Source organism: Miscanthus floridulus, chromosome 11 (assembly GCF_019320115.1).
Source record: "Miscanthus floridulus cultivar M001 chromosome 11, ASM1932011v1, whole genome shotgun sequence".
Taxonomy (NCBI): Eukaryota; Viridiplantae; Streptophyta; class Magnoliopsida; order Poales; family Poaceae; genus Miscanthus; species Miscanthus floridulus.
This window is the reverse complement of record NC_089590.1, coordinates 94499576-94515095: the sequence shown is the minus strand read 5'-3', so window position 1 is coordinate 94515095 and position 15520 is coordinate 94499576. Positions and strand designations below refer to the sequence as shown.

The 15520-nt window shown below is 46.2% G+C and overlaps 1 protein-coding gene across 2 annotated transcripts; it reads right to left on the bottom strand.

Moving 5' to 3' along the window:
• Positions 1-4484: 4484 nt before the first annotated feature.
• On the bottom strand, positions 4485-11868 carry LOC136494249 (uncharacterized). 2 transcript variants are annotated; one of them, XM_066490419.1, is made up of 10 exons: positions 11431-11868; positions 11216-11362; positions 11000-11124; positions 9765-10034; positions 9551-9684; positions 6025-6142; positions 5851-5943; positions 5693-5767; positions 5544-5619; positions 4485-4939 (listed from the first exon to the last, which is right to left on the bottom strand). In XM_066490419.1, exons 1-10 carry the CDS (start codon positions 11777-11779, stop codon positions 4824-4826), a joined length of 1503 nt encoding a protein of 500 aa, XP_066346516.1. In that variant the 5' UTR covers positions 11780-11868; the 3' UTR covers positions 4485-4823. The 2 variants fall into 2 exon arrangements, with proteins under 2 accessions (XP_066346516.1, XP_066346517.1); XM_066490420.1 differs by having other exon boundaries at positions 4487-4939; positions 11434-11868.
• Between the last annotated feature and the right edge of the window lie 3652 nt (positions 11869-15520).

Below are 15520 nucleotides of genomic sequence, written 5' to 3'. Positions count from 1 at the left end.
CATCATCTGATGAGATGATTCACTCCTCGTCCTCCGCCTCTTCTGTGTTGCTCGCGCTCGTCGGCTCAGCAGTCACGGGCCCGTCGGTCTCCACTAGTCTCCCTCCTGCCTCCCACAACCATGTTACCTTGCCCCCTTCGTCGTCTCCACCTCCACGGTCGAAGAGGGCTCCTCGGCACGTCTCTTCGTCGTGCTCATCGGCAAGGGAAATTGGGTTTTGGAAGGAACAGAGTTTGAGTGCGCTGTCGATCTTAACCACGACACCCCATTTTATTAGGGCGTGGTGCGGGGCGACTGGGCAAGGAGTCTATTGTAGTCGGCCCAAATCCTAAGTCCCTCGTTGGTGGGTCGAATTCGGCATGGCCTGCCTCTTGAGGTGTGGAGGGCGTTTGATTGGCTGAGCATGCCTGCTGGGCCAGGCCCAACATGCTCACGTTCATTTTACCTTGTTGAATAATTCTAAAATACCTCTAAAAAAAGAAATGTGCTAGTGCACGGACGTCCAATGGAGATGGTTTCCGGACACCTGCCCGCACACCTGCCCGCGCTGCTCTAGATGCCCGGAGCCTACCCCCACCTGCAGCACCCGGCCCACATGCTACGCCTGCACTGAATGCGCCTGCCACGCATGCAGCTGCACCTGTGCACTCGCCCCCACATGCTATTGCACGCCCTACGCCTGCTCCTACGCATGTAGGTGGGGACCACACACACCTCCTTCGCTTCCCGCGCGCACGCAGGGACCACCTGCGTCCGCGGGATCCGCCTCCACATGCGCCCGCTCCCTACGCCTAGTAATGTTGCGACATGAAGCACTTCTGCAACATACATCCGAAACAGGTGAAACATTTGTAATATACGCTTACAACATATGCGTATAGCCACTGCAACATATGCAATATCTGGGATAAATAGTTGCAACATACGTCGAAAACAGATGAAACATTTTGAATAGACGCTTGCAACATATATGTATAGCCACTGAAACAAACGCAACATCTAGATAAAACACTTGCAACATGCGTTTGAAATAGATGAAACATTTCGAACAAACGCTTGCAACATGCCTCTAAAACACTTACAACATATGCACATGTGCAACATCTCCCGGTCTATTTTTGCAACATCGACGAAACAATTGCAACATACCTCTGAAATGTCTGAAACACGTGAAACATACATTTGCAACATGGGGGGGGGGGGGGGCAGAGGCCTAGGCCGGTCAATTTCGGGTGACGAGATGGGAGCCGACAGCGAGTGGCTGCACGCGAGCGCCACCAGCACCAGCACCAACGGCGCGTGCGAACACCAGCGCCACCACACCGGGCTTGGCTCGACGGCGACGGTGGGGGATGGGGGGCGGGGAGCGCCATGGTCGCCGAGGTGGGGGTAGCTCGGTTGTCGGGGTGAGAGAGGGCGCCGCCGGGTGGGTAGGGCATCATGCCGGGGTGGGAGAGAGCCGCCGACTCTCCCGCAACACCGCCGAGCCACCTCCATGGATCTCGCCGGGGTGGGGAGAGGGCGTTGGAGGCTCCCGGTGGGTATGGATGCCGGGGTGGGGGAGGAACCACCGGGGTGGGGGAGGAGGACGCCATGGAGGGTGAGGGCGCCGCCGCCGGCCAGGGAGGCAGCCATGGGGGCGCATCGGGGTGGGGGAGGGCGCGAGCGCGGAAGGGATAAGGATGAGGAGAAGAAAGCGAAGGGATAATAATTTTTTTAATAAACATGCGGGCAGCCGGGCAGGGGTAAAAAAGCGTCCAGCGATTGTGCGATTCATACGCAGTGGCGGCGATGGGGGTATTCCCCTGTAGTCCACGGAATACCCAAGATTTTGGAAACAAACATAAATACATATATAAATACATAAATACATATATATACACGTTGCAAATCTGGCCCAAACTCCCCAAAGCCCAACAGAAAGCAGCAACTGTCAGCCCACCAAAGTAAAAACAAGCTCGCATCGGGTTTCCTGGCTACAGGCTGCCGCTGAGCCGCTCCCAATTCGCATCGCACATTCGCACCAATCTCGTGGAGTCGTGGAGCAGAGGCTGCCGCACCAACTCGCAGCGCAGAGAGCAGGGACACGCCGGCACGTCGGCACCTCGGCGCATCCCCCTCTGCTGTCGCCCCTTCCCCGGTTTCCCTTGCCCTGCGGCGCTGCGCGAGCGGTCCGGTCGCGCGACCTGCGTGGCTGCGCCCAGCCCTAGCGTCCTGGCTCCGAAGAGCAGTGCCGGAGAGCAGAGAGGCGGGCAGGCGGCGACCGGAGGGCGGCGGCGAGCAGTCCTGGCTGCGAGCCCGGCGCAGCGGCGCTCCGCCGGCTCTGGCATCCCGCGACGGCTTCCAGGTCATTTTTCTCAATCCGGCGCCAATCAGCCAATGCATCCACACATTTACAGCAACGGGCATATTTGCTTAGGTAAAACTGCTCCCTAGGAATCTTGTCTGACGGAGAACATTTGCGTGTGACTCCATGTTTGATAATGCTTTTCATTAGCTTCATGACGGCGGCCCAATGGGAATGTTATTTGCCTGACCTAATAATGTCCCGTCTAGCTGTCAGTTAGGTGCTAAGATTCTATTTGTTAGAAGAAAGTTGCCAACTTAACCAATTGTGCTTTTATAGTGCTATATAATAGGCTCATGACTGAGAGTCTGAGATGCAACACACATTCCCTTTTGTTACTAGAGGGTCTTGATTGGATTGCCATATGCGTGTGAAATTGCTTTGTGCAGGAGTTTTGTATTTGGCCTTCTAAAGTTGAAGCAAGTTTTGTATTCGGCTTCGGCTCCGGAGCCGTTGAAGTTGAAGCAAGGTGAGCACAGTAGCTTCGTAGCACAGCGGTGTCAGATCCATTCTTCAGAGTTAAAATTTAGGATTTTTTCATTTTCTAATTTTTTTTGCATTAGATTCTTGTATCATAGAAGAAGAAGAAGAAGAAGAGTGCTAGCATATTTGCATTGTGGGAGAAAGCTGCAAAGGCAACGAAAACAGCTTCCCCTTCCACACCAAATCCTCCTCCTGTTGAGGTTGAGAGTCTCTCCCCTGCTGAGAGCAATCTGCAGCTAGCAATTGTGGAAGCACAGGATGATGGTGAAGCAATTGATGAAGCTCGAGCTCCCCAACAGGACACGGACAGAGTTCCCCCAACTCCAATTGTAGAAGATTATGCAACTGATGAAGAGGGTGATGAATATTTGAACAATTGTTTGGTCACATTTGTTGAGAGGGAATTCTTCACTCAAGTGAAAGATGATGATATTATTAATCAATTCCAAAAAGGAGACCGTAGAGTTATATTTTAGTAGCTTTGATGTTTTGTAATCTTTCTTAATTATTAGACAATGACACTATGCCACTATATTTAGAGATTGTACTTTGCTTATTACTATTACATATTTTTATCGAAATTTTTATGTACGCGGAATACCCAGCTATGAAATCCTGGCTCCGCCACTGTCCATACGTATGACACGTAATATTTCATGAAAAAAGAATAATTCTAAAAAAATAACCTAAATTTGTTGTTGGAAGTAGAATACTTTTGAATGGGACTGTAGTATTTTTGCTGTAAAGCACCGCATTAGCAGCTCGAAACCTTCAGGAGAGGAGAGAACCGACAACGATCGTACAGGTTAACTGTCCCCGGTGGCCGGCACAGAAGCTGCCCGTACAGGTTAGATCCTAACGGGTACCTGGCACGTACAAAAGCGCATTGTATATTTTGTCCTCGGTACCCGTATATATCCATGATCGGTGTTCTTGCCTACTACCAGAGGCCAAGATGCGTGCCATCAAGACGAGACAGGTGAGAACTTTTCTTGTGCGATGCACCGCCGCGACGACAGAGAAAAGGACATCTTCTGAATACGAAAAACCTAACTACCAGTAACCGGCACTATCTTTCTGTGCGCGATTCACCACTGCACCGACGCATGGGCATTTCTACTCTCAGTTCGGGACGGAATGGAATCCGTAGGCAGCAGTAGCTGCCGGCCGGCGTTCACTGAATCACTGTTCATTTGTTCAGTGAGTGGGAGTCTCATCAGAGAAGCATGTGATATGCGAATGGAGGGAGTACGCCAAGAGCTTAAAATAGTGGCTTCTTCAGTCGGACAACCGATGGACTTCCATACCCTTTGACTCGGAGCCCTCGCCTCGCGCTGCATACCTCGAATGTGCAGCGTCGCTGGAGCCACAAACAACCGCTGTGTCACCGGGAGGTGAATAGACGGGACACGGAATAGACATGGACACGGGCTGGCCTGCTGGGACGTGAACGAGTAAGGTTTTGTTATCTTGACTTTTTTTTATTAGATATAATCAAAGTATCCTCTTTTCCTCAAATAAGCAGGGGCACTTCAGATACTCATCCTTCATGCATTCAAAAAATGAGGAGAAACCGAGGAACCAGGGCTAAAGCCGGAACCATTGTTGACTCTCTTATCAACTCATTACCAAATGCATGGAAACCAAGGTTGACTATCTAATCAACTCATATTATCAACTGCATTAGACAACCAAGCCCAAATAAGCAGGGGCACTTCATACATTCAACATCCTTCATCCATTCAAAAAATCAGGAGAAACTGTTTTGCCAAACGTTTTTCAAAAAGGCTTTTCTCCTTTTAGAGAAGCCGCTGCATCGGATGGACCTGAGCTGGAGCCCTGTTTTTAGGAGCCAGAGCTCTTTGCCAAACAGGCCCTCCAAAATAGAATCCTCCATGGATGGATCACATCAGTTGTTAAGAATGGCAGAACATATTCACTCTATGCACAGCACCACGGCCTAAGCTTCCAGCTTACCGAGGACTACTTTTTCTCACTTCTTACGAGGGCGTAAGACCCTTCCAGATGGCATCGGCACAGGAGTAGTTTTCTTGCGCTTGATGCCAGGTGATGTCTTCTCAGTTACTTGCACCTTCACCCTCTCCTTTACTGCAGTGGTGAAATCAATACCATCCATAAGAAATGGAAACAACAAAACTGTAGTCAATGAGAGCTGTGAACCAAGTTTAAATTGCAACCAGATCAACATAAAAGATAAAACCAATGTATTGCTGTTATTGCATAATTCGTTCTTATAGAAACATAGAATTACTAGTACTATATTCATTATGAACTGGAATCAAATATACAAGAAATCCAGAAAAAATATTCGCTCTTTGAAAAGGCACATGCACATCATGGATCCTTTTTTTTTATTTGGATGGAAGCCACTAAGGTTGAGAACAGAGCCAATTCAGATGCTACATCTGACTAAATACTATTTGTATGTGTACACGTATTGCCTCTTCCTTTGCTTAGTGCACTAGCACCGGAGCTCCATTGTCGATGTGCTTTGTCAAATCTCTATAGCTTACTTGCCTTAAAAATACTCTTCTTACTAGCCTCAAAGAGCACATACTTCTAACAATCATGTGAATCAATCAAAGTACATTCTAACAACTATGGAACTACCATTAAGCAAAGGTTACTCTCATGTGAGACGTAATCAAAGAAAATAAGAAATACATATTAGCTTTCACCTCAACTTTTTTACCTGCTGTAAGGCAAGAAAATCCCAGAGGCAGGCTTAGAGTGTACTCCTGGCACTTGAGGGGGTCATAAACCTTTAACTGAAACATCATATCACAATTGTTAACCTTTTTTAAGTTTACATTTTGATATTGCACATAACTTCAAATATACCTTCAGAACAATTTTGGATGATTTAATTTTCCTCTCCAGAAACTTCCAGCCAAGAGAAAGCAAATACTCCTCCAACTGGGAACAAATTTTGAACACAATAAGAACAGATATATTTTCAAGTATATATAATAAAACTAGATATATTCTCAGTTTTTCACCTCTGGCATAGTCTGAGAGCACACCCCGTTAACTGAAACAATCACATCCCCACGCCTAATCCCAATGATTTCTGCAGTGGAGTTGATTGCTACCTAAAAAAATAAAATGAGTTACAATACCGACAACGCATATTGTTGAATAGATTGCATACAAGTTGTTGAATAGATTCATACCTCATCGACGATGTAACCACTATCAATATTGTGTTGATACAAGATTTCTTCCCTCTTATGCATGTCCAGAAACTGCACCGCTCTCAGACACAAACCATGTTCTGGACGAGCAATACAACTAAAAACAGTTCGCATTTAATCAATAATCAAATATAGAATTAAACTATATATCTATTAAAATTCTACATGCCATTTTCAACAGCAAAGATAACTTAAATAGGAATAAAAATAAAAAATTTCATCAACAAAATTGTTGACTAATATGTCATTACTCATATTTCCATGAACCCCTTATATTTCTATCATACTCTATTCTACTAATCAAGAAACTTGCTAATTTACTCTTTGCTTGATTAATTCAGCCCTCATCTAATCTCTACTATGTGAATCCTACGCCAAACCACGGGCACCAGATAGGGCCACGTTGCCATTAGCCCGCTAACCATTAGATCTAGCAAAATGCGATATGGACCATTCGATCAGACCGTAATGGGTTTTCACCCGTTAAGCCGCAAACCTGCTCGGCGAACAACTCATTCCCTCAGCGGCGTGTCTCCATCCTCCTGCTGTCCTCAGCCATCCCCCGCATGCACGGCCAGAGCAGGCTACGACAGCAGCACTGGCACACGGTGGGTCATCGACACTGGCGCAAGCTGGCACGGGCCTGCCGCAATGGCCTAGGATGGTGTACCATGCTCCCCCCCCCCCCCCAGAACTCACCTCCCCTTCCCTCGCCGCCCCTCATCGCCACCCTCAACAGCAACACGGTTGCCACCAGAGACGTCAAGTTCGACACCCAGTGCAGCGAGCGCGGAGTCTTCCAAATGGGTATCGTTAGCCAGCACCTCTGTTTTCCTGCCGAGACACTGCAGCTAATGCAGCTCGAGACCGCCACACCGCACGACGTGGCCGAAGGTCACTGCAGGCATGGTTCGCTGCTACGCATGTCAACGCAGCAGCAGCTTAATGAGGCGCAGCCTGGCTGCCTCTGTCGCCGCCACCATGGCATGAGCCGAGCGGGAGGAGTGAGATGCCCACCCTAACTAGGCTGACCAGGAGGCACAAATCGAGCTTCAGCGGCAGTGACAAACTGCTAATCTTCTACAGCAAGATCACGGACCTCCTTATGCACAGAAGCTATAGTATTGTTCCTTTATTCAAACTCGCAAAGGCGACATGTACATGAGGTAGTACCCTCATTATATATGCACTTAGAGCAACTCCAACAAGGCCCCTACTTGAGCCCCCATAGCTAAATATGGGGGCTCGTGCTCCAGCAGGGCCCCTACTAGGGCCCCGAAATTTGGGTGGGCACCAAAATCCTACCTCCGGCACCCATTCCTGGGGGCTCTAGGCCAAGCCCCCAAATTTCACCCAACCCTTCCCACCCGCGCAACCCCTCCCCGGCACGGCCCTTCCCTAGCGCGGCGACCCTCCCCTCCCTTCCCTCCGGCTCCCACTGGCAGCGGACGCAGCGGCGCAGGGCCCTCGCGGCCACCCGTAGGCCCGGATTTCAACAAGATACGGTCGGTCGCAGCTCCTCCAACCATCGTGGAGGTGTCGCAACTTCCCCAGCTCCCGTGCATCGTTCGTGGCGCACCCGCCCGGTGTTGCCCAGTAGGTAGAGGAGGAAGAAGAAACAGATAAGGACGGGTAGGTCCCGTTTGTCATTGTCTATCAGAATGGATTTGAGGGCTCAAATTTGGGTGCTGCTGTTTGGAGGGAAAGCAAAAAAAAACTGGGCCAACAAAAGTAGGGGGAGCACCCAAATCAAAAGTAGGAGCCCTGATTTGGGGGCCCCTGCTAGAGTTGCTCTAGGTCGGTTTGCTACAGTAACGACCTGCTGCAGTGCTAGTACATCTCATGCATACAGCTAGCAACAACTATGTTCTACTTAGTTCATACCCAAAACCAATTTTGCTCCTTCACTGCCCCTGCTGATTCTGCTATTACTGCAGCAGTTAAATTGAAGCCTCTAGAGGGCAGTAGCAGCTCCTCCCAGCTGTTGCTGTGCATGTACTTCAGTTGTCAAAACCAAATTGCCTTTTTACTCAAGAAAACAAATTACTTATCCAACAAAGTTTAGCCTCTGAATTCCAGGATTATATGGCTTGTGTGTACAGTACAAAGGATATCAGATCATACTGATTTTCAGATTTTTACCACGACTCTTGAGCCATACTAGCAAGCAGACATTATAGATAACGTAATTAATGATTCATTTGGATAACAGAGTACAATACAAAGGATATCATAAGCCTTTTTATATCCATTTTGCCCTAATTAGAGTATCAAGTTTCCAACTCTAAGTTCAAAAATTCGTTGATATTCTCTTGATGAACGATATTTAGGTGACACAAATTCCCTTGGAGTGATCAGCTATCACTACATTGGCTGCTCATTTTGGTGGAATGGAGCTCTATTTGTGCCACTCCACTCGCAGCCCTGCTCAAACAGGCTTACCTTTCATTCTTCTCATTAAACCGACACTAACTATTATCCTTAATAGCACGACGTTCAACTATACCCTTTTGAAGTGCACAGAGTGTACTATACGCATTTTTATTACAAGGAATGCAGCTACCAGTTGCACATCTGTGTATCATGCAGATTGCCAAAGAGCATGCCATGAAAATGTTTACACATGCCAATGCAAATATTCTTTTCCTATTTAGATTGAAATTTCAATAGGCCATGTTTTTGCTATTATTGCATTTTAGCATAAAACATGGTTCATAACTTTTACCTACAATCCTTCATTCCATAATGCAAGCTTGAATGCTTGCTTGTGTGCTTTTCATTATTTAAAAGTGATTTCTTCCTGATGAGTAACAATCTTATCCTATTTCCACAGACCTCAGTTCAGGGACAGGTAAAGAAAGTGTGCAATAACAGAACCATGTGGGAGTGCATAATTGAAGTATCCTTGCTCTGTGTCTTAAAGTGTATCCTAGAGTCCTGGTTATCATATTCCCTAGCTTGGCACAACTTAAAATTTTCAGTGTCAAAAAAGTTGCTCACTGCTTTGAATCTCTGAATATTAGCAGCAACTTGACCTCATTTAACTACTGCTTCTTGTTTAGCCATGTTGACAAACAATGTGCAATGTCCTCCATAGGTAGGGAAGATAATTATATTAGTTCTAGTATAGTCAATGCTCTGCAGGCTGCAATGCTTATGTTTGCCAATAACAAGGTAAAGTAAATGTGGCGTATTGTAGTTTGAATGCGCAATTCTAAAGTTTTGATTATGATATAATCTGAAACTTTGAACTTCGTTTCTGAAATTTGCAATGCCATAACCTGAAATCCTGAGCTTCCATTACTGCAATTTAGCATATGATGCAAGACCTTCTCAAGATTAGGATATACATAATAGGTGTTGGCACGGTTGCCGCGTCTGGTTTTCTAGTTGTCCCTGATTTTCAGCAATGACGCTCGTGGAAATCACCTAGTTTTATTGAATCAAAAATTGCAAGTGCTTTTGAAAGTAACAAAATCATGATATTCATTGTTGTTTTTAATACCTGAAGTTCCTTTCCATTTGAACCAATGTTCTGATAATAAAGCTCGGAAGAACGGCAGTTTTTGACCAACCAACAAAAAAAGCCAATCCAGCGACATCTCCATCTCGATCAATTACTAATCCAAATGTGCTAGCCTGCATTAAACATGTACAAATAATTTAATAGAGCAATAAAGTAAGATGCAACATTTGAATACAAGTAATTTAGTTAATACCTCAGGAAGCACACAGCTCACATACAAATAGTAGTTGCGGTGCACATAAGTTTCATTGTGACACATGACCCTCCCTGACGTGGTCAACAGCGAAGAATCTTCATCTCTCGCCAACACGAATACCTTGTCTCCGTACTCTGGACTTGACACAAAAGAAGGGCATCGCAATAGCATATCAACTGAGATCTCCAAGACAGCAATGCCATAGTAGGGATCAAAAAACAAAAGCTCTCCATCCTTAATTGCCTTATTTGGCAAACGAACAAGTAGCTGAAAAAAAAGGCTAAGTTAGATAGACAAATTGTATGAAGCGATGGAGACTAGAGTTAAGACATTATTTCATCAAATAACGCATCACATATAAACAAGAAAAAAAGCCAAAAGTACTCAACCCTGGCTCCAACGTGATCATGTTGCAACTGCATGAAATGTTCCACATTCTCATGTTGCATTGGTGTTTCTGTTTCACACCTTCGCTTGTATGATGAGTGACATACAGGCATACTGCTATGGATGGTTTTTGGATTAATCGACGGTGGTGTAGACTGTTTTTGGGAAAAAAATACAAAGCTAACTGCTAAGACGTGAAACTGTATTTGCTTGGCTAAGTAACGTCCTGTTAGGCTATCCTAAAAATCAGTCATTTATGTCAAATCTTAAACATGTATTGGAGGTCTGCTGTTTTCGTGCACTCTTTGTAAAGTTTTAAAGAGTGCTTAAATAGTACTCCCTTCCAAATTTTAAATCTTTTTGGCTTTTATAGATACAAAGCTAAGCTTTTACTTTGTATCTAGACATAATGTATAACTAAGTGCAATACCAAATAATATGTACCTAGAAAAGCCAAAAAGATTTACAATTTGGGACAGGGAATAGCAATCTTCTAATTTATTCAGCTGTCCAGTAAAGCACAGGATGGAAAAGCAGCAGCAAACGAGAACAGCGAAAAGTATCTTAGTTTGACTGCTCTAAACTTTGTTGATTTCTTAAGATCCAAACCAGAACTCAGTCAATTCTATTATTTTGATATTGGGGTTAATATCGATGCTAGCACGGCATAGTTTGCTGGCCGATGCTGTACAGAAAGCTATTTTGATTTGAGGGTCATCTCTGTTGGCAGCACAAGAGGGTTAACACCTTGGCTACTGGCAGGTTGTGATGACTAGCATGTTTGCAGGCCTAATAATAGCAAACAAGTAGATGAACCAAAAGTGCATATCAGTAACTTTGTGTACCTTGCGATCGAGCAGTTTCCCATCATAATCACAGACAGTATCAGAACTAGTCAGTATCCTAGCATGCTCATCAGACTCGGATGGACCAATGATGATTCCAGTAAACTCCCATACTGGCACCCCATCTGAAAACAGGAGCAACTGATGTCAAGATTAGCTATGAGGGAATTATTGTGTTATAATAATCTAACTGCAAGTTCGGAATAATAATTTTACCATCTCCAACCCGGGTAGAGGAAATGCTGACAATCGAGCTAGATAACCTAAAAAGAACCTCCCTTTGTCTCGTGGAGATCACCTCACTGGAAGAAGGCGTCTCCCTCCCCTTTGTCTCCCTCAAGATAGGAGGATTGGAGACAGGATCTAAACAAAGAACACCCAAAATACAAGAGTTAGCGGGAACCATCATTGGAGGAGTAATGATGAAAAACAACCGTTGGCAGCCTTCTCATAAGCGACTCTAGTAGCCCTGTGCCACTCTGCGATCTCTTCCCGGCTTCCACCCTTGGGGTACATGGGGCATCTATGAGGGAGAGGACGGCTGCTCGCGATGAGGGGGAGGGCATCATCTGTCCACTCCTCGTCCTCCGCCTCTTCTGTGTTGGTCGCGCTCGTCTGCTCGGCAGTGACGGACCGGGTCTCCACTAGTCTCCCGCCCGCCTCCCACAACCATGTTGTCTTGCCCCCGTTCGTCGTCTCCACCGCCACAGCCGAAGAGGGCTCCCCGGCATGTCTGCTCCACGTTCTCCTCCTCCTCGGCACCGGCGTGTCGCGATCCATCTCAGGCGCAGCCGACAAACGCGTCGCCGGTGAGAGGGATCTTGGGTTGGAAACTGGGGGTTGGGAACGAACGAAATCTGACTCTTTGAGCCTTCGAGGGCGCCGTCGGGCTCGAAGCCTCGAACACAACCGCGACTTGTCACGTGGGCGACGTCGGCGTGCAGTCAGGCCATCCTAGAATTTTTTAATTTTAACATTTTTTCAAACTTAATTTTAAATCTAACGCTCTCGGGTCTTTTTTAACTAACACTTTTAACCGCGTCTATTACCCTGACGCGGCTAAATGCCTGTGTCGCGCCATGCATGGTGGCGCGGCAGAGGACTGACGTGGCGGCGGCCAGAAACGCTGGCCGCTGACGTGGTAGGGCCTACCGCGCCACCGATCTTGGCGCGGCAGTGCCGCGCCTTGATCCATGGCGCGGCAGAGCCGGGTATATCCTCCGCCGCGGCCAGTCCCGCTGGCCGAGCAGCAAACGGCCTAGGCGTCGCTCCCGCTCCCGACCGTCGCCAAGCACGCCAACCGCCGCGCCACGAACGGCGGCAGCCTGTGCCACCATTACCGCCTCCCTCCCTTCCCTTCCATTCCCCTGCCGTCTCCCTTCCTCCTCGTGCTAGTTCAAGGTAATGACGCACATTTTATTTTCGTTTAAATGTTAGATAGGATATTATGAATGGGAGTTAAGGTAAGTAGGAAAATTATGTTTGGGAACTATGGTGAAGATATTAGTATGAGTTTGTCAATGTTAAGGTTAATTATTTAGTTAGAAGTATGTTTGCCATGTATATTTTTGTTGCTATAATTGTTGTTTATAATATTTTAGTTGCATTGTAAATGATTACATTTTACATTAATTTGCGTTGTTTTGATTGGTGTTTAATTTGAACCGTTTTATTAGATGGAAGACATGTTTCGGGAGCAGTTATGGCGAAAACGGGATTGTCCTAAAGAAATTTACCCCGACGAGTCTAGCAAAGATGCCCCGTCCCTCCTGAACTCCCTGTCCCTAACTGTGACTGTGGTCGTCCGGCCGACGTGTTTCAATCGAGACATTCGGACACAACGGCTCATTGCTTCTACACGTGTAGTCGTTTTAATATAAGTTATTGTTTCCGTATATTTTTCTTCTTCATTTGTATTACTAGATTACTAATATTTTGTTGAATTTTTATTGTGTAGGCCCATGAGAGGTGTTTTTTCTTTCAGTGGATCGACGGTGCAGACAAGTTTGATCCCAGATACCTCCTTTTCGATGATTGGTGAAGAGGGCGACATCCACGAAAGCCCTTCGAGCGGTGGGTCCACCTCCCCCTAACCCCCCTCCAATGACGTCTAAGGAAAAGCACTTAGCCGTAGTTAGACGACTCGAGAAACCTCCTATGTGCCATTGCGGAGACTGAGCCGTGATAAACCCTGATAATACGTTGGAGTTTGTGTGTCCAAACAAACATGAAGCAAGTGTAAAATGTATGTATTAAAATATTGAGTTATATGTGTCATGTACTAATGTCACATTATTTAGATGTATTCAATGGCGAAGTGTTGTTTCAAGGAGTGGTTGTATGGTCCTAAGAATAAATGGCCCAAAGAACCTCCAAAAGCAAAACAAAAGAAGAAAGAAAGGTTAATTTATAAAGCACCACCAGTCAAGTGTGAATGTGGTGTTAATTCTAACTATGACCTAGTCCCTTTGAAGCTTGGAATAGACCATTATTGTGGCCATATGGTTGAGTACGAAGAGGTTCGTTATTTTGTGGTAAACATGAAATCATATTTTGTTTCTTTTGCTAAGACATATATGATATAATATTTCTTTTGAACAGAGCACTAGGAAATGCAGGTGGAAACGTTACGATGGTCAAGCTAAGTTCTTGGATGAACTGAAGAAGAGGCAACTAATTGTAAGAAAGAGAGGATATGGACCTGACTACGTCAACATATTCATTAAACATCACAGAGAAAAGATGTGTGAGTTTACTAGACAGCGCGGTTGTCGATACGGGACCCACAGGATACCCCGCAGGATAGAAAAAAGATCTAGTCCAACTAGGATTCTTCCCATATAATCGTAGTAGTAGAACTATTAGGTAATCCTACTAGGAAATCTCATTATAAACCGACTAGGACTCTGGCCTCCTGACTATATAAAGGAGGGCAGGGCTCCTGAGAGAAGCAGAACAATTGTACAACACAACACAACACATTACAATCAATCCAACGCAAAGGCTAACGCCGACTGGACGTAAGGTTATTACTCGATCTACGATCGAGGGCCTAAACCAGGATAAATCGACTGTCTCTTGCGTTAACCATCGAGTTCAGCATACGCTGAAGCCCGAACATACTGCCCCGGGTACCCCCGTGGCAGGCTATCGGTGGTGAAACATCGACAGCTAGCGCGCCAGGTAGGAGATTTCGGCGACTTTGCTTCCGAGAGCTCAATGGACCTCGACAACATGATTTTCCCGACGGGATCAACTTTCATCTTCGGCTCATAGATCTGCGAGGCAGACAACAACGGCAAGCTTCAAAGCCATCTCCTCGAAGATTTAGATCATCTAAAAGAAGTTCCTATTCTAACGACTACAACGGATCAGCTCACCAGAAGATTCGCGCAGCTCATAGTATCCGAATCAAATCGGATTTCACGACCACTCGTATCCGATTCGAATTCAAGCTCCAAAGCGAAGTTTTATCAGAGTGTTTTCCAGAAACCGAGTTCTTTTTTGGCAAGATTCCGGAACACAACCCAAAACAACTTGGATTACCCCCAGAATTCTCTCAAGAAGTCGAGTTCTTCTCCATTTGGGCTTGACAACATGGCAAGATCCTATCAAGGACAGGTCGAAAGATTTTTCAATCCAAGATTCGGGATACCACTGACAGGAGCTCAGGAGGGCCTTGTGCTAACGATAACATCGCGGGACTGTATCATCCACTAGCCGGATTCCGTTCCTGAAGGTAGCGGAACCCAACTAGTCGGCACAACAACAACAGCTATTTTACCTTACCAAGAAGGAGACTCGATCTACGACACCGAGGCATCCACTAAAGTTATCAGCGACTCCGACAGTATGAAAACTAACGCCAATAACAGAACGACTCATGCGCGAGAAGTGTTCATGGTTCGACGACCGCGATCACCATTAAATCCCCCAGAAGCACCCGATGTCAGATCATCAGATGAATCAGAATCCAACATATCACCCTTTGCCCAAGGCTACGATGGAGAAACAGATAGTCAGAAACAAGCTAGAGAAAGAAAAAATAAGTTGAAGCAAGGGCGCCAACACCGTGCTAGGCAGCGCAGGGAAGCTTGGACCAGATACGAGTCAGAATTGGATGAGTACAACAGAAGAAAATTACAACGAGAAGTCGAAGGGAGACGCACGGTGAATACGCCTTACGATAAGATTCGAGAAGCATTAGAAGAACTCGGAGCAACTTCGCATCCTGGTGAGAAGTATGAACAGCTCCAGGACTTACTCCGATCGACAATCCCGAGAACACATGAAGAGAAAGCTCGATCAAGACTACCCGCCAGATCAACAACCCACCGGCAAGAAGATCAAAATCAAAGGAAATCCGCCTTCGAAAGACTTGGGCCAGGTGGAAGCCATGACGGAGGAAGTAGGAATGAACATAATCAAGGCCACCGATTTGAACAACTAAGGAAGACTAGGAGCAGGGTTCCTACCTAGACAACCTCACAAAATTGTTCCCATCAGAACGACAGTTGGCCA

What these genes read in the sequence shown, in the direction of transcription:
- LOC136494249 (XM_066490419.1), bottom strand. Translation starts at nt 11,779, where the DNA reads ATGGATCGCGACACGCCGGTGCCGAGGAGGAGGAGAACGTGGAGCAGA. An exon ending in CTCTACCCGGGTTGGAGATG is followed by an intron (nt 11,125 to 11,215) that starts GTAAAATTATTA and finishes TCCTGTTTTCAG; the next exon opens with ATGGGGTGCCAGTATGGGAG. An exon ending in GTGGTTACATCGTCGATGAG is followed by an intron (nt 5,944 to 6,024) that starts GTATGAATCTAT and finishes TTATTTTTTTAG; the next exon opens with GTAGCAATCAACTCCACTGC.